This window comes from Chenopodium quinoa, unplaced genomic scaffold (assembly GCF_001683475.1).
Source record: "Chenopodium quinoa cultivar QQ74 unplaced genomic scaffold, ASM168347v1, whole genome shotgun sequence".
Taxonomy (NCBI): Eukaryota; Viridiplantae; Streptophyta; class Magnoliopsida; order Caryophyllales; family Amaranthaceae; genus Chenopodium; species Chenopodium quinoa.
In genome coordinates this window covers 1046967-1072095 of record NW_018744239.1, presented here as the reverse complement: position 1 = coordinate 1072095, position 25129 = coordinate 1046967, and the positions used below count along the sequence as shown (strand labels likewise).

General features: G+C 34.3%; 1 protein-coding gene across 3 annotated transcripts; it reads left to right on the top strand.

Moving 5' to 3' along the window:
- Positions 1–15231: 15231 nt before the first annotated feature.
- LOC110694092 (zinc finger BED domain-containing protein RICESLEEPER 1-like) lies at positions 15232–24925 on the top strand. 3 transcript variants are annotated; one of them, XM_021871250.1, is made up of 5 exons: positions 15232–15724; positions 21111–21227; positions 22234–24226; positions 24305–24367; positions 24581–24925. In XM_021871250.1, exons 3-4 carry the CDS (start codon positions 22264–22266, stop codon positions 24352–24354), a joined length of 2013 nt encoding a protein of 670 aa, XP_021726942.1. In that variant the 5' UTR covers positions 15232–15724; positions 21111–21227; positions 22234–22263; the 3' UTR covers positions 24355–24367; positions 24581–24925. The 3 variants fall into 3 exon arrangements, with proteins under 3 accessions (XP_021726942.1, XP_021726943.1, XP_021726941.1); XM_021871251.1 differs by lacking the exon at positions 21111–21227 and adding an exon at positions 18340–18451; XM_021871249.1 differs by lacking the exon at positions 21111–21227 and having other exon boundaries at positions 15236–15724.
- Positions 24926–25129: the final 204 nt, after the last annotated feature.

Here is a 25129-nt window from a genome sequence, read left to right as displayed (position 1 = left end):
GGTAAAAATTACTCATGTCTCAAGTTAATATTAATCCAAAAAAAAAAGACACATATGTATCCCTTTAAGACTAACACTTTTTTTTTTTAAAAAAGTCTTCTTTATCCTATGGCTATATGAAAGGAGCATTATAAATAATTTATTTATTTTAGAATAGAATATCTTATAATTTTTAAAGAAATCTTGTTTAAGTTTTAATTCCATCACCGTTCGGAAGAGCAAAATTTCCTTATGCATTTCTTAATAAAGAGACAACTAAATTTTAATTAAGTGAAATATGGCTTTGCATGCTTGTATCATTTTATTAATAAAATAAATCTTTCGAGTTATGGTTTATGGCTTATATTTAAATAAGAGGGTAAAATTGAATATTCAATCATGATAGGTTATAAGATGATCTATTTGCCGCAGAGAATTATACTTTTAAAGTTTTATTATCTCTGATAGATCGCTTACGTAATCTAACATGATTAAGGTTTTCAATTCATTACCTATCATTTAGATTTAAGCCATATGGAATGTCCATTTTGCATAAGTTAATTTCATACAATCCAAATACGTTTCCTTTGTATTCTTCTCGATTCATATCAAATAAAATGCCCTTTTTAGCACACTCAATTAAGCCCATACAATCTCTTTTTGGAAGTTGATCAACCCTAAATAAAGCCGTTAATTGAAACCATTTTACAAACAAAAAATCATTCTCCTCAAAGAAACTCCTATGGTGTTGCTGATTCTAGTGACTTCCTCAACCTTGACAAATTGACCTCTATCTTGAAAGCAAGATTTCTTAGCCTCATTCAAATGACCCTACACGAATCGACCACCCCTCCCCCCCCCCTAAAAAAAAGAATCTTCTTGAAACCTCATATGAAATTTTTGACCATCTATAAATGGACGTTCGTAAGAACTGCGTAGGGTTTTGATTTGGGAGTGGATTTAAATCCCACAATGAACGGTACGTAGGGCAACTTTAATGCTCAAACCCACCATACATCGTAAGGTTTAATTCATTTTTATTTTACATTTGAGTGTGTTGACAATGTGGAAACTTTCGTGTTTTTATGCATTAGTTTAAGAAAAAGTATGTGAATAACTATAACCAATTAACAACGTACCAGTAAGAGCATGTTCGTTAGAACAGAGGAAGAGACGAGTTCCAAACATTCGATCTTCCTAACTTATACCCCGTACCTAGATCTCTAATTTTCCTAAGACCGTACTTATATAGTGCCTCAACTAATGGAGTCAATGTCGTTTTCTATTTGAAAATAATCATAAATAAAAAGACCATCTGTAGGGAATATTTCAAGCATTATCCCAAACTTGAACCCCACTGTGATCATACACTTAAGCATGGTGGCGTCCAAAGGGAAATAAACGAGAGCAAATGAGTCGCCAACAAGTTTTAGGAACTTGTAAACCGTTCACAGGGTGAAGGTTACACCCCTTAACGATCCATGAGATCGTCAACTCCAATAGTTTGGAACCATAACTAGTATTCGGGGATGAGTGTACGAATCCAATCTAAAAGAGAAAGAACTCGCTCTATAAAATAGGCCTCTACTTTATTCTACTCATATTCATGTGCGCTTTCTGACTAAAATGCAATCATTAGGTTAACCCTAAACCTATTTAAGCTATGTTGGTTGAATATTAATGCACAAACAAAACTATTATTGGCGATTACTTGAATTAAAATCATATTAGCCTAAACAAAATTATTAATTATCTTCTTAAGCGTGATTTCAAGTACAAATTCTCTTTAAACATGCATAAAAGGTGTGATCAAGCAATAACAATAATATATATCAAACAACATGATAAGAACGATAATTATAACAATCATTATAATCATAACAATAAAGCATAATAACAATAGCAAGATCCTAGGCATAATACTAATAAGATTAATAACAAACCCTAGCATGTCACTAGGCAATAAAGATCAAAGCTTTAGCCTTGACATGATACTAACATGCTATTAGAAAAGGGTAAAAGCAACCTAAATTTGATACTCAAAAGCAATAAAAACATCCTAACATGATACTAGGAATTAAACAAATCCAAACATGCTTTCTACATCGAAATAATAGAGAAGTTATTCAAATCACTTACTTTGAAGCCTCGTACCTCTTTCTAATAACAAAATACACGCGTTAATAAACTTCAATAAAATAATAAAATCAAAAAATTACATTAAATAATTGAAAGAAAGAGTTAAAAAGTTTAGACTGAATTTGGGACCAAAACCTCAGAAATTATCAACCTTTCACGTCTAGAGCGAAGGCAACTTCGAACTTGGCTAGGTGTGTCTAGATCTAATGAGTGCGTAATTGTGTTTGTAAAAGGGTTGGTTTAGAAAGAGAGAGAAAGAATAAGCTATATTGCTCAAGAGAGAAGAGAGAGAATTAGGTGATTGTTGATGGTTGTGGATTGATGATTGAAAACGGAGGTCCAAGGACCCTATTTATAAGAAAATAGCCCGGATACTGATAGAAAAGAGTCAGAATTTGAATCGGAATAAAATTGGTTCTGTCACGCGCGACAGAGCCTGGTCTGTCGCCTGGCGACAAGTCTGTCGTTTGGCGTTGTAATAGTTTGTTGCAGATTTTGTTTATCATATCTTTTGATCCAGAAGTCCAAATAAGGCATATAATATGTCTTTGGAAAGCTATTGAAGTCTATTTTCCAACCCAATTGGAATCAGAATAAAATCTTTTGTAGACAAAAGGAAAAATAGTGGAAGAATGTCAGTTTTAGATAGAGTTTCGTATTTCTTTCATATCTTTTTCGTTATCGCTCAAAATTAATATTATAATATATCATTGGAAAGATAATTTCAAGATCTATCCAACCATATAAAATTTAGATAAAGATTATGAGGCACAAAAATAATATCTGAATGTCTTTGAAAATCTTTAAATTCGAATAGAATTAGGACTTAAAAAAGGAAAGTTTTTATTTAATTCAAATTCCTTAATCTTATCTTTTCAAAAAGGATAATTAAGATCTTTTAAAAACTTATAGAAGCTTCTAACTAATCCTAATTGGTTTAGGAATGGAATTAAACCTTTGAACCCTCCACATGATCATTGGGTCGTAGGTAAAATCCGATTTGGGCCCAGTTTAGTATTTTGGCCATAACTTCCTCATTATTCATCGGAATTGGGCTTATAATATATCGTTGGAAAGGTCTTTTAAAGCCCCATCCAACTACACTATTAGTTGATCCTTATCATGGACTAAACTAAACTGGATTGGATGTTTTTATAAATAGAGCAGTTTTTCAAAAACAAAAAGAAGAAATTTTTTATAAAAACAACCGCAACACTAGACTTTTCACACTTTCACTTCATTCAATTATCATTCGACGTGAAAGATATTCATCATTGGTCTGGTTTTGGGGAGACACAAATGGGTGTCTACAACGTCTCTATTCGGGCAACAATACAGTGGCGACTCTGATTTCTTTTTTAGTCAAATTATCGACTTACGTGGGATTTTGACTTCTAATTTTAATTAGTCAAAAAATGGGTACCACAGTTTCTTGGTCACCACCACGTTGAGTGTATCGACGGGTTACATGCTCGAAATAACTTTGATCCCGCCTGGTATCATTGTTCATCCGTTGACCACGAACATTAAGGTTTACATGTGGTTCTTGCAGGTTTGTATGATCCGGATGCAACTCTTCCTCAATGATGCGAGATACATTTTGAAGCACAGCAGGATCACTATACATGACCTCATCAACCAAGGAACGAAAATGTGCAGCCTACTTAGTCGAATCGTTAACCAACTCAGGAATGTTAACACTATCACCAATAACCAAAGTCTTCCATAAAGAATGAATTTTCCTGTTATACGAGCATGTATGTGCATCTAGCGAATCATGAATCTGGCAAGCACATGGTACACCATGGGTCACACGCATTGCACATCCACAACGTTCATAAACCTAGTAACTCAAATCCCGCATCCTTTTCGTCTCACCATCAAGTACTTTCAAGCAATGTTGAGACACTTTGCCATTTATACGTGACAGTGGCAATTGTCTGTGCATCTCACCAATTTTAGATCAAAATGCCTCCAAAGCATTACGAATTGCAATGATTCAATTATCAATATGATAATGGACTCATGCCCATACGGTATCCAAAGAACCTGCCATTGATTCAGATTAGTAAAAAATTATAATTTTTTATTGTAATTAAAATTACGAAGTAAAGACAACAACTAATATAGTAAAACAAATAACCTGTGGATGATTCAAACCACGTCTTCACTGCTGAATGTTGGCTCTCAACTCTACAGTTGCTCGTGTTACCAAAGTGAAGAACTTGGTTCGTCTAGTATGTCACAAATTTGGTTTTGTGACAAAGCCATGTTCCCTCAACATATTGAATCACTGCCGGAAAACTTGTCCACCTTGCTTTCATGGTAACTAGAGCATCATCATAAGCCGTCTCGGTTGTTTCATCCATGATACGTTTCCATTTTCCATTTTTAAAACTCTTATCAATCTTCTTGTTTTTGAACATTGCGTCACCTTAGCCTCCACATCTTTGTTAATGTGCCATCGACAGAGTAAATGCGACGTCCCTAGAAACACTTTTCTCAAAGCCGCACAGAGCCCAAGTTCGCGGTCTGACAAAAATACCGACGGCTCATCATACCCAATCAACTCCCTTTATCTCTGCAACACCCACTGGTAGCTAGTCGTGCACTCATTGCGCAGGAAAACATAACCAACTAGGAAATTTTGGTTTGTCGGTGTCACACCTACTATCTCAAAGAACAACATCCCATATCGGTTGGTCTTGTAAATAAAATCAATACCTATTACATGTGGGTATGTGCGGAGTATGTTGACCATGATCGGGTGCACCATAAATGCATGTTGCAGGACGCCAAGGTCATCGGCCATGACCTAGTAAATGTACTTACTCTCTCTCGCCAAATGAATAAAATGCTGAACAACTCCTCCTCCTTCAGACATCTCCATCCTCAAGTCATTCCGGCAATTGTAAATGTGCCTGATGTTTGGATGATCATCAAGAAATTGCTCTGCAATAGTTGCCATGATGTTACGGGGCGCAACCTTGGACTTTGTCTTGTCACGCACAACCTGTTTTGCACCCGGGCTCATTCCGATAACTTTACGATGACCCTCTAGATACACAATCATTGGGTGGTTATGTGTCCCGGTGTGTTCATTTTTCGCACAGATCTTCCAACTAATAGTGGTGACTTCATAAAATGTCTTGATGTAAAAAGGACAACCATTAGCTTTGGTTTTTGTGTCCTTCTGTATCGCGTTCTCCAAATCTCTCGGCTTGCTCCTCCGTGACCAATCACATCTCAAATATTGATACGGCCGACCATCTCTGGTTTTGTTGTAAGACGATTTCACCAAAAATAAATCCCAAATTTATGAAAACAGCATCCGCCCATGTAACTGCATCCTCAAACGTTGGAAATAACGTATTCGTGACGAATTTCCCATTATAATTCACACCGTCACCGCCGTCATCAGATTCCAAATCCTATGCAAATTAAACAAAACAATGGTCTAAGACATTATGTTCTTTTTTATATTATTAATAATAATATTTATAAAATATTATTTCAACTAATAATATCACTATTCACAAAATAATATGAAGTAATAATTATAACATTATTAACATTAACACTAATTACAAAAACAATAATAACATTAACATTAATTATATAAATTATTAAAATATTATTAATAACCACATTAAAATTTTAATACTAATAAGGATACTAAGTCAATAAATTTAATTAATTAATAACAAAAAAAATTAATAAAATTAACAATACCAACATTAATACTAATAACGTCAATAAAAAAAAAACTTGATACACTAGTTACAAAACAATAATAACATAATTACTAATCACTCAAATTATCAAAAACATAATCACAACAACAAACAAACACAAAAAATAAACAAAGTAATTTAATTAATATATAAAAAAATGGAAAAGGGACATCCGCCCAAAATTTCAGGATGTCCAAGGTGATCCGAAAATTTCAGGCGGATCCACCTTAATTGGGACATCCGGATTTTTTGGGCGGATGTCCCTTTTCTAGAAAAAAATCCTTACAGATTCTTCTGACGCGTTCTCCGACGTACGAATGTCCCGGTCGTTCATCATCCAAGACCCGTCGCTAAAACTTGATAATTTTAAAAAAAAAAAACGATTTTTGGTGGTGGATCGAAACAAGTGAATTTGGAGGTCGTGGAGACCGATGTGGTGGGCTCGGGATTCACGTGGTACAAAATTTGGGGGACCGTTTGATATAATAATGTGCATGACCAACAAAGTCCTCTTTTATATAACAACTTGCATAAAGGGCATACTTGTCCATTCAAGTAAAAAAAGGAACATTAGTATGTACGTAAAATGGGAGCGACGAATAGTTGTTCACAGTTTGTTTTTTTTTTACACAATTTACTACTGGGTACGGAGTATTGTATATTAAAAGTAAAATTTTATACTACTACTTGTAAAATAACCTTCGTTTTTAAAGTTGACAAATTCTATATCAGTATATCACTTTTGTTAACACACTATCTTAACAATTAATATTTTCACTTATCGATTTAATTAAATTATAAATAGTGGATATTAATAAAAATATACATTGGACAATAAAAATAAGACCCCACATGACTATATTTTATCGTATCAATAAATCACAAAAGTTAGTCAAAGTGAAGTTTATGAATAGTGTTGTTACACCTAAAATGATTTTTTTTATCATCTTGACTTAAACTCGTTGGCTAAGGGAAGATAGAATTTGAAACCATGTCAAAACTTAGTCTAACAATGAGAGTATGATTGAATGAACGAGGCCCAGTTGGAAAGCCCAAAAAGAAGAAAGAAACTGGTTATAAAGCCAATTGAGTACTTCAAACTTCAAAAAAGATTGGCGCCAAAAGCCATAATTATGTAGTGGTAATCGGAGTTAATGGAGTAAACCGCATCAAGTTTGGTTATAAATAGGAAGAAACGCTCAAGAAAAAAAACAATAAGCATTTCATTTTATTCAAGCTTTCTTCTTAGCTTTCTTAGATTTCCCTTGGCTTAGTAGCCAAGCGGTAGTTTAGTTCCTTAGCATCTATTAATTGAAGATCAATCATTTCTTCCCATTGTATGAATATGCATGGAGGTATGTACTTTTCCTTCAACTTGTATAACAGTAGCACTGACTTTATCTTTCAATTAATTAATGGAAAGCATTTGTATTTTTTTGTCATATGTCTATCTACTCGATTCTTTAGCAATCTAACTTGTTTGTTAGACTTCTTTAAGGACAACTTCTTTACTATTTTATTGTGTTACATTTATCTTTCAATTAATTAATGGAAAGTATTTGTCTCTTTTGTCATATGTTTATCTACACGATTCATTAGCTATCTAAATTGTTTAGCTTCTCTAAGGACAACTTCTTTACTGTTTTATTGTGTTACATTAGCGAGGTTATTAATCTTTTGAAACTAATAACAGTAAGGGCGAACCCTTAATATTTTAGAGCAAGGTAGGGTATTTGTATTGTTGGCTAAGAACAATATTTACTTTAACAAGTGTAAAAGTCAAATGGTGTTAACTAAAAAAAACGGAGGACGTATAAATATATTAGTTATATCTATTTTAAAAATATTTTTTCAATATGTGAAATAAGTACTCTTATTATTTAAAATATCAGCGCATTTTCATATGTCCGGCCATATGTCCGGCCAACACACACCAAAATAACTGAAGGGGTAAACCCTGACTGACCGAGTAACCCATGATCGATTAAGAAACCCCTAACCGAGTAACCCTTGGACCTTAGTTGAGTAACCCCTAACCGACAACCAAGTAAACCTGACCACACCGTGTGGGCGGCTGCATATGAAACTTTGTGTTTAAATATATTTTTCGAATCATTATTAAGCATGCATCAAAATTCATATATGTAGACACCTAAAAATGTCTCCCCAAAATCAAACCCGATGATGAACAACCTTTCACCGTCATTATTGGACAGGTCGAGTATTTAATCTTGGGAGTGCTTAAAATCCATGTTCAATCAAGCACAGCTTACAAATCAGTCAACGGATCAGTCCTAGTGTTTTAGTCAAAGCATAATCCAACTCACATTTTAGCCCAAACACCTTTTAATTCATTTTGTGTTATTTATTAATTTAGCCTGAAAAATAAATAATAAAAACCCTAAGTCTAAATAAGCCCGGAATTTTGTAACGACACCTAAATATCACGTACTTAATGATTAAGAAATAAAGTTAAAATGAATCTGGATGGTTTTCAGAAAAAATCAAATACCGTGTCACGGTAGAAATGCCGCGCAACGACATTTCAATCCGTGTCACGGTATCCAGCGCCGTGACGCGTCATTTATTTAGGGTTTCTTTGCGGCGCCTTTTTATGTCTAGGGTTCCATGCTTCACCCTACTCATTTCCTCTATAAATACGAGGCTGATTTCCTCTGTTTCGGGGTGCCAAAAATCATTCTCTCTTCCGCTCATATGCACGAAAAATCATTCTATCTTCTCTTTTTATGCTCTAGCTTAAACATTAGCCTAACCTATTCTTCCACAGTACATCCTTTAAGCACTCCCCAGAGTCCACACTTTACCTGTAGTTCCACACTTAAACCAAGGCGTGAAAGGTAGATTTGTTTGAGGGGTTTTCCCTAAATGAACTCTAGTTTATTTTAACTTTATTTTTTTAATAATTTTCCTTGAAATTACTAACGCATTTATTGTTTTATAGTTGTAAGCAAACGAAATCAAAGTAAGGAATCATGTTCCTTTTGTTCTTATTATATTTCTAGCGATTTTTATTTCGTTTGTCATATATTAATTGTTGGATTTATTGCTAAATTGCTTCCAATATTAATGTTGAATTGTTATTATTAATCACCATATTGCATGTTTAAAGGGAATATGTATTTGAATATCACGACTAATAAGATAATTTGGACAACCGGTTTAGGTTCCTTTTAATCTTGTTGTTTAATCAAGTGATCACTAATAATTAGAATTATGTGTAATATTCAACCAATTTAGCATAATTATAGTTAAGAGCAAATTGAATCATTGTTTGTATGTGTAGGCGTCGTTTGAATTGCGCCTACGTTAAAAGCATGTTGTGAATATTCTTGGCACTCATAGGAAGTGGGAATTGACATAATACGATTAGGGACAAATAAAGTAGGGAGTCGCAAACAAGTTTTTAAGGAACTTGTAAACCGTTCACGGATCATAAAAGGCAACCACGATTAAGGGACAACGATAGGCAACAACGATTGACCCGTGAAGGTTACACCCCATTCATAATCCATGAGATTACTAACTCCATATGGTTCGGAACCACGAAAGGAGGAACGGGGATGATGGTACGAAGTGAGTCATGGAGTCACATTCGCCCGTATTGGCCTCTACTCGATTCTCATAGTGAAAAGTGATTCCTGCGATCTCAAAGGCATACAAATAAAATATTCAATTCGCTCCAAACTATTATTAAGATAAATTGGTTTAATATTAATGCAACACATAATTCTAAAATATTTGTGATCACTTGAATTAAACAACAAGATTAAGAAGGAACCTAAACTGGTTGTCCAAATTATCTTATTAGGCGTGATTTTCAATTACATATTCCCTTTAAACATGCAATATGGTGATCATAAAAATAATAATAGAATAAACATTAATATTGGAAGCAATTCAACAATAATAGCGTTAGTCAAATTAAATACAAAATAACCTAATCATGATACTAGCAATAAGAAAATAAAATAAGAGTAATTAAATTAATTAATTACTCACATTCCGCGCGTTCCTTTAAATTGCTACACCATGAATAAACTGTTAGTAACTTCAATAAAAATATAAAGTAAATGGAATTAAATTAAATTAAAAGTAGAGTTGATTTGGTCCAAACCCTCGGTTATTTGTACCTTTCACGCCTTGGTTTAAGGACGGAATCTTGGGTTAAGTATAGACTCCTTGGAGCGCTTAGGGGAATTATTATGGAAGAATAAGGAGGCTAGAAATTAAGTTAAAGAGGGAGAAGAGAATGATTTTTGGTGTAAGATGAGAGAGAATGATTATTGCTGCCCCGTACATCAGAAATGAGGGGGTATTTATAGAGAAAATGTGCTGAGGGAGCACACAGAACCCTAAAATGATAAAAACCCTAAAAAAGTATCCCGCGACACGGCTAACTGTACCGTGACATGGGAAGTCCCACCGTCAGACGACAAACTTTCCCGCGACAAGGGAAGTCCCACCGTCAAACGGCAAACTTTCCCGCGACACGGTACATTTTTAGTGTGACGCGGGAAATTTTCAGAAAACGGGAAAGAAAACGCGTTACGGGTTTACGCGGAAAAGACACGGAATGTCCCGTGACACGGCACAGGTACCGTGACACGGAAGTATCCACCGTGACACGGTACAGTACACCGTGTCACGGTATGGGAGACGCGGAAATTACACGGAAACAGCTCCGTGTCACGGGGAATCCCACCGTCAGACGGTGTAAATTCCCGTGACACGGTGGAAAATGCCGTGGCGCGGGAGTTATTTAGGTACGAGGAACGCAAATAGGACACGGAATAGCCCCGCGTCACAGCAAGGGCAACGTGTCACGGGGATTCCCACCGTCAGACGGTGCAATTTCCCGTGACACGGTGGAATTGCACTGTGGGCGGTGATTCCAGGTTTTTACCCGTTTTTAAAACCATCATAACTTTTGATCCGTAACTCGGAATAAGGTATAAAATATATCATTGGAAAGCTTATCAAGTCTACTTTACAACCCAATTCGAATCAAGTCAAAATGATATGTAGATTTTAAGATATGGTTGTTTTAGTGGAAGGGTGTTGATTTTAGGCCGAGTTTAGTGTTTTGCTCATATCTTTTTCATTATAGCTCAGAATTGGGATTATGATATATGGTTGGAAAGATTATTTAAAGGCCTATCCAACACAATTTGGATCAAAATTTTATAGCCATAAAATCAGTTTCTCTCAGTTTTGCGATGTGGACACGAAAAGTGGAAAATAGGTTATGGTTTAGGGAAATGAGCTAGAAATTGGATTGGTTCATGAAATATATTGGATAGAACATGGATTTAAGTACTCCAAATATTAAATACTCAACTCGACCAATAATGGCGGTGAAAGGTGTTCATCAACGGGTTTGGTTTTGGGGAGACATTTTTAGGTGTCTGCAGTATGCCTTTGAGATCGCAGGAAATACTTTTCATAATAAGAATCGAGTAGAGGCCAATACGGGCGAATGTGACTCTATGACTCAATTTGTACCTTCATCCCTGATCCTCCTTTCATGGTTCCGAACCGTATGGATCGGAGTTAGCAATCTCATGGATTATGAATGGGGTGTAACCTTCACGAGTCAATCGTTGTCCCTTATTCGTGGTCGCCTTTTATGATCCGTGAGCTGTTTACAAGTTCCTTAAAAACTTGTTGGCGGCTCCCTACTTTATTTCTCCCTAATCGTATATGTCAAATCCCGCTTAAGCTTCCTAAGAGTGCCAAACATATTCACACATGCTTACGTAGGCGCGCTTCGAATGACGCCTACAATATCTAAGGAGTATGTAGGATCTTAAAATTATTAGTTTACTTCGTTTTTCAATTGTTATAAGAAATTTCTTGGAAGGGATATATTAATGGGAAAAAATCCATAGCTTAAAAGTTCAATAAAGTTGTTGGTTACATATTTTAAATAGCTTTAAATTAAATTTTAGGTATGAGCAAATAAAAGAAATGAGATTAATTTTGTTATTTTAGATTGTTGTTAATTATAAAATTATATTATTGAACATTAAAACATGAAATTTATTAACATAATTGACTCTTAATAATATATAACATTGTTGACATAAGTTGTGTCATTGGTCATGAGCAAATAGTGGTAATTAAAGGTAAACTACAATGAATATAAGGTCATGGGTTCAATTATCAATGCTTACAATTGTTAATTTTTGTTTGAGGAATAATAAATAGTGATCTTTAATAATATGATATGGCGCCACATCAATATAAACTAGTGTGTGGCCCAGACGTTGCTCTGAGGTGCTACTTTATTTAAACTTTGTGAATACATGTATAAAGGTATTTAATATTTATCGTGACTATTAATTTTCTTCTTTTTAGTTAGACCTTGTAATTTATAATTATATACATTAATTTCGTATTTATGACATGGTTGATAATTGACTTAGATGGTTGAATTATCATCCTTTTTATAAGAGGTTGGGTGTTCAAATCTCTTATATAGAGTAATGTTGGTTGATTGGGTAATGTGACATAATGATTAAGGTTGATTGAGTGGTGATGTGATGTAATGAAGGGGTCTTAGGAACTACGTGTCACATAGATAAACATTCTTAGGAATGTCTTTTAGTATATTAAACTAGTTTTTGGCCCAGGCGATGCTCCGGATTATTTTTTGTATATAAAAATTATAACAAAATAAAGTGAAATATATTGGTGGTTTTATAAAAATAATATCATTTGTTAAATATTTTAAATATAATTAAACATCAAAATTCATTATTTGATATGCACCAACATAAATGTTATATTGTATCAATTTGTTTTATTTGTTAAAGGGGTTTATTATTATTATTATTATTATTATTATTATTATTATTATTATTATTATTATTATTATTTTTATTATTATTATTATTATTATTATTATTATTATTATTATTATTATTCAGCTATCATAATAAATTATTCCTTTGAGTAAACATATTTCGTGGTTAAAAATAAAAAACCTTTAAAGTTGCTTTGGATTTTTGGGTTATATATTTTAATAAACTGTAACCTATATGAATTATGGTTGAGTAACTAAAAGAAATGAAATTGATTTTGCAATCAAATTGTTGTTAAAATATACGCATGCATATAAGTTCACAATAAAAATTTTAGAATTTATTTATGAACATGAATAACACTTTTTAATACAATTTTATCATCATAAGATGTCACTGGAGCAGTGGTTAGTTAAAGTTTAATATTAATTAATATGAGGTTATGGGTTCAAATATTAATGCTAATAAATTTTTATGCATGAGAAAACATTACTGTACGATTAGTAATAGTAGGTGACATGACGACACGTGGCAAGATTGGCGACATGTGGCAAGATTACAATCCTTGCCATTGAGTTTTAATATATATATTGATATTGATATTGATATTGATATTGATTGATTGATATTGATATTGATATTGATAATGATATTGATATTGATATATAAAAATATAAGATAAAGCAACACAACACTAATTATGATTGTATTTAAGGACTTGCTTGAAATATTCAAAAGCCTCTATATTATTGCTGCGGAAATTCAAAAGTCTCTAAGTACTACTAACAAAGTAACAAAAAGGCGCCCAACTGAACTTGCCCCACCAAACCGAATGGAAAAAAATCAGTCCAATCTTTGGGTTGAGTAATTTAAAAAACGAGTACTCGGTCTGGTCTCCTTCAGTCCATAACCTTTTAAAAAATGATCTTGGGCGGTTAAATCAATTATTTTTTGTTTAAAATCATAAATTAAAGCCCTTTAATGTTTGACTAGTTTTTGGACTTTTTTTTTTAAAAAAAAAGTTATAGCAAACTAAGTAAAATACAAATGTTGATTAGTTACAATTATTTTGAAATTTGTGGTTTTATAATAAGAAGTACCATTTTATTTATGTATAGTAACTATTATTGAGTAGCGGAATTCATTATTCAATATATATGGTAACTTAAATATTATTTTATATTAGTTCTACCTTATGGGGGTCTATAAAATCCCATTATTCATTATTCAAACAATTCACTCAGCCATGGCCAAGTTTTTGTGGGGTCAAAAGACTTCCAAACTGATGCTCCACTGGAAGAATTGAGCTTATATTATGTGTTTAACGATGTTATGTTCTTCTTGAAGACAATGGTAAAGAATTATTGAAGTACCTAACTCTCTTCTTGAAAGGGTGATGAAGGCAAAGTATTTCCCGAATTACTCTTTTCTTTGAGCTTCGTTAGTAGTTTATCTTGGAGGACTATATTGGGGTCTAGATATTTAATTGAGGATGGAATGATGTGGAGGGTGGGGAATGGTTCCAATTTTGATGTTTGAAGTGACTCGTGGCTTGCGGATCGGATTATTGTGGTTGTTTAGCAACTAGTGAAAGGGTGGCTAAGATTGACAAGGCAAGGTCCAATATCTTATTGACTTCGATACAAAGGACAAGAATGTGAGCTTGATTGAAGAGTATTTCAATGAACGAGATTTCAAAAGCATTCTCTCCATCACTTTGAGCAATATTGAGTTGCAAAATGACATAACGTGGGCTTAATCAATGAATATCGAGCATACAGTTAAAACAACTTATATGTTGGGTAAGTAGAAACGTAACATGGATGATTTTCATAAGCTTTTGTTGATATATGGTCTTTGGATGTCTCTCCAAAAGTATGGCACTTCTTGTGGAGGTTATGCGCAAATACTCTCCTTGTGCGTGATCTTTTACATAGGCGCCACATGGAATCAGTTGGGCGCCCTTGGTGCCAAAGCGTAAGAGAAAGTGTTGAGCTTGCTATACTTGATTTCCTGAAGACCAGAGAGCTTTGGGAAGACTATGGTTGTGCGAGTATGACTAACTAATGTAAGGGTGAAATTTGTGCGATATGGTGGAAAATTGAAGGAGATTGGATGCAATTACGAGACATAAAGGGGCTTTTTTGGCCCGATGCATTTGGGGTGAGCACAATCACAAGGTGTTTGATAATATAGTTACCCCAAATGGTGTCCTCTTTAGAATGTATGCCCATGTTGGTAAAAGAACATGGCAAGTATTTAGCAGCCGCAACAAAAGAGAAAGAAAGTTCGAAAGTTTGGCAGCCTCCCCTTCCCGATTTTATTAAGATTAATACATATTACATATGCTTCTTTGTCAACTGAGGGATGGGAGGGCTTGGGGGGCAATAGCTAGGGATCATGAAGGCCACATTTTGTAGTGCATTCTGCAACACGCATTTGTCGAGCTCACTAGTCACCGCATGGAGCTGGCTCCTAGACTTGGCCACATATATGGGTATGAAAGGGAATCATCCTTGAAACTGACTGCCAACTCCTCGTAAAAAGGCTGAACAAGAGTGTTGTTTTCCTTTCGATTTGACACAGTGCTTGATGACATTTTATAGTATTGCTCGTCTTTTATATCTGTTAGATAGTCTCATATATAAAGAGAGGACAATTTTATAGCCCATCATCTTGCAAAACTTTTTCCGTTTGGCCATGAGCAAGTGTGACATTGCTCCTTATGTATTGATGGATAATTTATCATCATTCATCTATGTAATCCTTTCTCTATTCACCCAAAAAAAAAATAAAAAAAAAATAAAATAAAAATAAAATACGTAGTAGATAAAATGAAGTTTCACCGTTGATAATATTTAGATCTAACTGTTACATTACATGTCGTGCCATTAATCTATATTTTCATTTTTATGTTTTTTTGGCCCCTTTGAAGCTTTTCACTTCTACGCTGCACCTCTCTTTCTCTCTCTCCTCCATTGAAGCGTATTTCGAGTTCTCCATTGAAGCGTATTTCGAGCTCTCTTCATCATTGAACCAGCTTCTGCGGTAAGCTACTTTTTCCTTTTTTCCTTTCTATAATCGAATTTCAATTTCATAATCTAGGGTTTGTCGTTAATTTAATTGTCAGTATAGTCAATTTAGGGGTTCTTCTAAGCTGTATTATTGAACAATTTATTGCTTGTAATTACTGAGCTATGAATGATTTTAGTGAGCAATTTTGTTGATACTCTTAAGCGAGAAGAATTTTATGTGATTTTGGAGCCTAATTTGATAATTGAATCAAATTTGGTTGCTAGTGTGTTGCAAGATTTTATTTATAACCCTTATATGTTAGGATGAAAGTATAAAATTGGATCTTTTCTCCCTAAACCCAGGCGGTCGCCCCGCCGTTTTGGCACAGGGACGGGTAGAATTGGAATCGGAATTGAGATTATCTGCATTTTGATTGTTATCATTATTAATTGACAAGAATTAGTTCATTATTTGATATAAATTAATTGGAAGTCTGCAGTAATTGATGTTTTACAGTGTTATCACATTGTGTGTTTGATGAAACCGGATTATTTAATCTTAACCAAACACCAAAGCCAATGAATAAATATCAGAGTGAAGATGTAAAATAGGGTGGATTTGACTTTCTAAAATGTTATATTCTTGTTTGTGAAAAGAAATACTCTCTTTAATCCTCCTCTACTTCAAGCGAAATTTGAAATACAGAACTCCATGATAGTGAACAGAAAACTCCTCGATTGCAAGCATGTCAGCAAAATTCCCTCCATCACACAATTTTTTTAGTTTGTATGAAAGATTATTACTTTTTATGTTTATTTTTGATTTATTTAGTACGCAATCAGTGGTGCCCTACCACTCTTTAAGTCCTGGTTCCACCACTGCTTTCAACCATCTTTTGTCATGTATTTTCTCCACTTATCTATTTTGTATATTTTCTATTTTTATTTGAATTTTTTTGTTGATTTTTACTATCTTAGTCACATGTGAGGATTATGGATTTTGCCTGATAGGATGATTTTACTGTTGAAATCTTGTTGTTAAACATATTCTATTGGGTTTTTTGTTGACTTTGTTTTGTTGTTGTTATATGTCTGATTAGTCTATGCCCTCTGCTTAATTGTAGTTGAATAATCATATTATCCTCTTTCCAATATGTTACTCCCTCCGTCCCTTATCTACATGCCTATTTGCCATTTTCACGGGAATTAAAGAACTTAAAGATTCCTTAAAACCCATAATTGGGAAGTGCAAATGTGCATGTGAGGTTAGAGAGGGATAGAGAGAAAGAAAATGTAGTTGGTAATTATTGAAGAGATAGAGAGAGAAAGTGTTAGAAATGATGTCAAAAGTACAAAAAAAATAAAAGAAAATTGATGACAACTCATCAATAAAAGGGAATATTGTTAAAAAGTACATTCTTTAGATAGAAATATAGGCATATAGTTTTGAAACCCCCAAAAAGGAGAGTAGGCGTGTAGATAAGGGGTGGAAGGAGTATTGATTGAATAATATGTTTTGGGGTGATTTGTCTTTTTAAGGAGGGAGCAGAGTAGAAAAGGGCAATAAAGGGCATAATAAAGTTTTGTTTCATTGAATTAATTACTATATATAATCTATGAATTTGATTGAATAAGAAATTTGAGCTCTGGAGGAAATATTGGCAGTGTTGGATTAGAGGTCAAGTGAGAGAACTTGATCTGACATTTTAATACTTGAAGATGAAAAGAACCACAATACAAAAAATGCCTAATTGCACAATTAGAGTCGCACATCAACACAAATGCACAAGTCAAATTCTTACAGCCACCAAAAAAAAACTTTAGAAAACCACACATGACCAAATCAAAAATCAACTTATTCATACCAAAAATCTAAACAAAAGAACAAAAAACGAGGGAAAAATTAAAATACAAAAATGGAACTTGAAACGATGGCCTTTTAATATAATACTTGAACAAGATTTGAGAAAAAAATTTTAGTAGAGAAAATAACTAAAAAAAAGCCCTAGAAATTTATAAGTCAACTGGATTAGGTCATTTTGTTGGATGAGAAAATGGTGTATTAGGTTAGATTCTAACCCCCCTGATACGTTATGAAGTTTGATGATTAACATGGCCAATCATTCAATTTATTTTGGCATGAATCTGTTTCTGACCATTCTGTGTTAGGATGGAAAACAATAAAATGGGCTTTGTCTTCCTGTGTGCCTACCCTCCTGACATATCTTAGGATGGGTCTAAATTTTGAAGGAAGGTGAGCTGAGTGAGAGAGAGAGAGAGATAGATTATAAAAGGTTATATGAGAGGTAGATGAGTAGATAGAAGGGTTTAGGGGTAAAGGGGAGAAGGAAGGAATTCATTTTTTCGTTATTTGGATCACAATTGAGTCATTGGGAGATGGAAAGGGAGAAAAGAAATTGAAGAATTGGGAAGTGAAATTTAATCTTTTGTAAAACAATTCTTGCTATCCCAAATGATATCAGCCTTGATTAGTGCTCCAACAAAAGAAAGTGACAATAGTTAGATCCCTACCTTATTAACCATGTTTTACTAGCCCACCCTTGGAATGACTTGCACCTTAATTAAATTGGTATGATACTTGAGCTAGAACAAGTAAAATTAGATTTGTTAACTAACATGTCTGGACAGCAAACAGAGACAATACAACTGCACCATTTTGTCAACACAGGTGGAATGTGGAGCATTTGGGTTGTACCCCTGCTAATTGCTAGGTGCTTCGAATGCCACAGTTGTTGCTGCTGTAAGATCCAATTCCCACTTTCCAATCAGGGTGTATCAGTACATGTATTGTTTGATAAGAAATGAGGATTTGTTTACTTCTAATCCTTTTCCCCCTTTCCTTAGTCCAGTCCAATTATTGTCTATATAACGGTAAATAGATCCCATCCTTTCCCTCCTCTCTGCCCCTTCCATTCCCTCCACATTTTTTGATATAAAACCTCTTGATTGTTATATACTTTTTATTGCTTTTAGCAAGTAGTACTACATACATGAACTTAGAGGAATCTCCTTGGGCTTATTTTGCACATTTAGTTGACTCTTTCTTTTTAGGTTTCAATGAATTCGTTTCCCTAGTATGGGCATTTCTTTGATATTGGAGTACAAGTGTAGGTCAATGGAGGGTAAACATTGCTAATTATTTTATTTTACTGTATTATTTGATATGCATATTTGTTTATTGATTTGAAAAAATGATGACACAGGAGTTGTGGTAGATCTTAGAATCATAACCAAATTGCGTACCATCATTGTAGCTTTTAATTATATGAGGTTTATTGTGTTTTCATGTCTCTATTAAATCAATTTTAACTCACTGAAGATTTTGATAGGAAAACATATTTGTATTGTATTTACTTTGTGTTAGTTTTGGTTAATTCTCTTGGAAACGAAGAAATTACTACTTCCCCATTGAGGAAATATTAGATTTGTCCTTGATATGCTTGAAAATTTAGTTTGATAACTTGAATCAAGATTCCTTTTTTTTTTTTTTTTACTCTTTTTGGAGGAATTAGCATTCCTAATACTTGTGTATGTGAAAAAAATTTCAATTTGCCAACAGTAGGCAATTTGGTTTTAATGGTTTTGCTAACCATTTAAATAAATCCATTTTTATGAGGTGGGAACCATTGATTCGTAAAATTAGAAGTCTTTAACAAATATTATTGTGATAAAAAAACGAAATCTCTTCTTTTCTTCTTTGTTACCAATCTTTTGCCTGGCTTAAGCTTTGATGCTTTGTCGTGATTTTTGCTTAGTACTAGTATATCTTAAGGGTGAAGTGTTAGAATGTTTTGATGGTAGCCTTTTTTATTTGAATTGTATCATGTATTAATTTTTTAAGGAATACAGAGAGTTGATAAACCAGACTCCTAGTTTTTTAAAGACGCCTTCCTGTTGGCTGTTTATTTATGTTTGAAGGATTTTCTTAATCATATGGCTAACAGGATTATAGGAGTTCTTACAAAGACAACCTCTAGAGCCTAAACTGGCCCATAGGGCTGTATATGTCTTCATATACTCTGCTTGTGGCACTTACTAATTCTCATATTTGAATGTTGTTTACTTTTGATGGAAGGCTATTTTGTAGTTTGTCTAGATAACTCTCCACTTTTTGGGCTGTGGGTGATGCGTACCTTCTTTGGTAAAGATGACATAAATAGGCTCTCAATTATGTTCTATGATGCATGGAAACGTGAAAATTCATCGGCGTATCGTTTCAGAAACGTTTTACGTTTTGAAACGCGTTTCGAAACGCATTTGAAAGTTTCCTGGCTTTGTGAAACGTGTCACACCATTTGAAAGTTTGGAAACCTTGGGGAAACTTTATCAAGGGTATAAAAAAGCGTTTTTCCTTTAAAAAAGCAATTAAACCTTGGTGATTTGGGGTTTATTTTTGTTTTAATTTGAGAAAAAAGGGAAATCTTACAAATTACCGTTATCGTCATTGTTCATCTGCGTGACTCCCGTATGGCCGTATGTAGAATATTAGGAGTTGGAGGAAAAGCCTAAACTACTTTGTCTTATTATGATGAACAAATTTTAGTTTTTATTCGCAATTGATGATCTTTAATTGTCTGCATATATATTCTTATTGCTTGAAAGAAGAGAAATATGAATGATAGTGGGGACATTGTATTAGAAGACAATTTTTTAGAAAAGAGAAAAAGTTTGGTCCTAATCAATTGGTATTTTATTCTAAGTAAATATCTTTATTTATTTATTATTTTTTTGTTTCTCCATTTCTCATAATCTGATAATATTCGTTCCTCGATTCCCGTTTCCTCGTTTCCGTGCAACCTATATTATGTTCTATGGTGCTAAATATTAATGTTATTTGCACCATTGTACTTGTATCAGAATGCGTCTTTTGTAAAGGTGTATGTCGATCTATACTCCATGAGAAGCATTCCTTATTTTGAATATGGTTATGCTGTTGGGATAGCTGTTTATGTGCTGGTATGGTTGCATGCTTGTTCTAATCCGAAATAGATTAATTGGTATTATTAAGTCCCCTGGAGGTAGACTGGTAGACAGGTAGCTAAAGACTTATGCTTGCCTTTTGAATTATACCATTGCAAATATGTCCTTCAGCCTTCACATTATCTTACTATCAGTGCCTATGTGGTGGTTTGAGTTGGGTTTATCATTTACATTGACTCTATTTTATCACTCCTGAGTCCTGACCATTCTTAATGTCTTTGGATTTACCAGCGAGGCTGTTATGTAATTGTCTATGCATCTCCCTTAACCTGGATTTCCTTTTGCTGAAGAAAATGAGTTTGACAATATCAGATGTTTCACATTATATTTAGCAATAGTGTTTGGGATTACATTATTCTTCTTAAGTCTTTTTATAGTTCTATGATGAGTAACGCATTTACCTCTGATCTTTCCCCTAGGCTGGAGCCTTGTTGTTAGCATTGACATATTGACTATGATGAATAAGGCATTTACATTTGATCCTTCCCCTAGGCTGGAGCCTTGTTGTAGGCATTGACATATACTGACTATGATGAGTAAGTCATTTTATATCTGATCTTTCCCCTAAGCAGGAGCCTTGTTTTTGGCATTGACATATTGATATAATGTGGTAGCTCTTCGTAACCTATAACCTAACCAGATTGCCCAGGAGTTAACCTATATACAGACATGGGACTTTTTACAAATGCAGCATGTTGCTAGAGTAGCTTTAGTTCTGAGCCCTTTGCAACCCCTTAAAACTCATCATGGCTAACTTGATATTGCAAATGATATTGAAATTTTCAGGTTGCTGTCTTTTCTTCTGTTTTGCTTTTTAGTGAATAAATTAATTAACAGCATTAATTCTTCACAATTTCCTCCATTTGCTTATAATTTGCTCACTTGGCTTTACATCAATACCAATGTATCCCATACATTATGTGAGGGAAAAGGTGAGTTGTGATAGTGACATGCATGCAGTGTATGTGAGAGTAAAGTGGTGGTCCATTGTCTAAACATGGTAAGTTTAACGAGTGTAGATTTAAGAAGAAATTTTCAAACAAGCAAAGTTAGTAAATTACAACAACAACAAATAACAGGGGGAGCATGCTACAGGCCTATAGCTCCGTATTTAAAAAAAAGAAAAAAAAAAGAAAAAAAAGAGTAAAGCTAGTAAATTAAAAAGTACATTGCTTGCTTTGTTTGGAAAGATGGCATTTTAATTTCCATTGGTATGGACGTATAGTAGCACTAACACAACAATGGTGATTTTTTTTATTATTCTATTATTATTTTTTTTCCTGTAACATTTTTACAGCAATTGTTGCATTGTTGTGTGTGCGTGCGTGTTGGGGGAGAGGGGGGGGGGGGGTGAGGGAGAATATTCATGCCTTTAATGGTTTTCATATGAAATTTGTGAAATTTTTTAGCTAGATCCGGAGCTTTTTTTTTTATACATATATAAATAACAACTAGGGTTTATATGGTTCTACGTGTTTTGTTTTTATTACTAGGCTGTATCAATCCATTGAAATCATTTTCCTTTTGAATTTTGTTCTGCAGATATTGACACCTAGCCCTACTGCCCATGTGATGGAGATAACTAGTGAGACAGTGATTAAAAAACCGAAGCGGTTGACATCGGTCGTCTGGAATCACTTTGAAAGAGTAAAGAAGGCTGATATATGTTATGCTGTTTGTGTACATTGTAATAAGAGGCTAAGTGGGTCAAGTAATAGTGGAACAACACATTTGAGAAATCATTTGATGCGATGTTTGAAGCGATCCAATTATGATGTTTCTCAGCTGCTTGCTAAGAGAAGGAAGAAGGATACCACCGTAACTCTTACAAGCTATAACTTTGAAGAAGGGCAGCCAAAGAATGAACATATTCCAGTTGCCGCTATTAAGTTTGAGCCAGGGCCTAAAAGGGAAGAGGTTATTTCTATTGGGAGTACAAAGTTTGACCAAGAGCGAAGTAGGATGGATCTTGCTAAGATGATCATATTACATGGTTATCCTTTGGCCATGGTTGACCATATTGGCTTCAAAGTTTTTGTGAAAAATTTACAGCCAATGTTTGATATTGCAACAAACAGTTCACTTGAGCTGGACTGCATTACCATATATGAGAAGGAGAAGAAGAAAGTTTATGGGACCATAGGCAAACTAAGTGGCAGGATTAGTGTTGCTGTTGATTTGTGGAATTCACCTGAGAATGCTAGATACTTGTGTCTTACGGCCCACTACATTGATGAAGAATGGAAATTGCAGAAGAAGATACTAAATTTTATCATGATTGATGCTGCTCATACTGAAGATATACACTCTGAAGTGGTTATCAAATGTCTGATGGATTGGGACATAGAGAGGCGCCTTTTTTCCATGACATTTGGTGATCTTTTCACCAGTGATGATATTGTTTCCAGAATTAAAGACCATTTATCTCAAAATAGGCCTCTTCTTAGTGATGGTAAGCTGTTCGATGTGCGATGTGCAGCACATGCTCTGAAGTTGCTGGTTGAAGATACTATGGAAGTACTAAGTGAGGTGATACACAAGATTAGAGAAAGTATTTGTTATGTGAAAAGTACGCAAACAATGCAGGGGAAGTTCAACGAATTAGCCCAACAAGCTGGAATAGATAATCAGAAGAATCTACTAGCTGACTGTCCTACACGGTGGAACTCGACATCTGTGATGCTTGAAACAGCACTAACATACAGAGCCGCTTTCTCTCTATTGCAGGAACATGATTCTGCCTATACAGTAGGTTTATCGGAAGAAGAGTGGGAATGGATGAACTCTATTATGGGCTTCTTGAAGCTTTTTGTTGAGATAACCACTTCCATTACCAGCAATAAATCTCCTACATCGAACATATACTTCCCGGAAATTTGTGATGCTCATTTACAGCTTATTGAGTGGTGTAAGAGCTCTGATGAATTTGTCAGATCTATGGCTCTGAAAATGAAATCTAAGTTTGAAATTTATTGGAATAAATGCAGTTTGTCATTAGCCATAGCAGCTATCTTAGATCCCAGGTTCAAGATGCCATTGGTGCAGTATTACTACCAGGAAATTTATGGTAGTAGTGCAGATGACCACATTAAAGAAGTCTCTGATGGGGTCAGGGAGCTTTTCAACGAATATATGATTGGTTCTACATCAGTTTCATTTGATCATGGTGTTGGAAGTAGTTCCAGTGGTATGGGGAGTGACTCTAGGGATAGATTAAAAGGCTTTGACAAATTCCTGCATGAAACTTCACAGGGTAAAAATTCTGTTTCAGACTTGGATAAATATTTGGAGGAACCAGTCTTTCCTCGTAATTATGATTTCAATATTTTTACATGGTGGAAAGTTCATACGCCAAGATATCCTATCCTTTCCATGATGGCCCAAGATGTTCTTGGGGTTCCCATGTCAACTGTCACATCTGAGCTAGCTTTCAGAACTGGAGGCAGGGTTCTGGACCAGTATCGTAGCTCTCTAAGTTCAGATACTGTGCAGGCTTTGATATGCACACAAGATTGGCTGCGAACAGAAGTAGAAGGTATTATATATGATTAAATCATGTTCTTTTAAAGTGTCCAGTTTCTGTTTACTGACTGCTATTTTGTTTCTGTACTAGAATCCAGCCCAAGTATTAGTGCTGTGCCTTTGTGCATTGAAGCCATCTAATGCTCATACTATGGTATGTGTTTCAACTTGGTTTCTTTCCAATGCTATTGCTTGGACTTGTTGTGATTACTCTCAACCCCACCCCTCACCCCCCCCCCCCGGGCCCCCAACTCCTATTGAAGTCTCGTGCTGTTGGTGATTGTTGCTAATTTTTTGAATAATATGATTGAATCGCCTTATCTTTAGAATTGTAAATGCAATGCTAAGAACATACTTTCATTTGTAGGGTCAGATGGCACAATGCGTACAAATCTGCTGTAGGTGCACAATTCAGATTTGCTTGTCTGGACTAAACTTCCGATGCTATTAGAATTTAGATTTAGGTAATTGCTTTCTGCGGGTGGGAAGCGATTTGTACAAATTGCTCCTTTTTTCTAACCATTGTGGAGAAAGAAAATTGAATTAGCATTCTAAAAGAAAATTTTAATTTGATTATATCTTTCTTTTCTCGTGCATTGTGATCATGTTATTACTGGGTATAAGTAACTACCCAGAAAGACCAGACGAGGTGCAGCTTTTAATAAACGCAATATATTACATGAATACTCAGTATTTGTTTGCCATTTTCCAATTACTTAATTTCTCTTTTATCCATCTTAAGTCTTGCTACTCCTTCCACCACATACATGCAACTTTTTTTTTTGTTTTGTTTGTTTTGTGTTTCTGGTCGCCATTTCACAAAATAAAAAATGTGCCCTTTCAATTAAAAATTAAAAAAAGTTTTTTTTATTTTTTACAAAAAATAAAATAAAATAAAGATAATAACATTACTACT

Excerpts from the sequence above, each read along its gene's own strand:
- LOC110694092 (XM_021871250.1), top strand. The coding sequence starts at position 22,264 with ATGGAGATAACTAGTGAGACAGTGATTAAAAAACCGAAGCGGTTGACA. Across the intron at positions 24,227-24,304 it reads GCTGCGAACAGAAGTAGAAG|AATCCAGCCCAAGTATTAGT; the intron begins GTATTATATATG and ends TTTCTGTACTAG.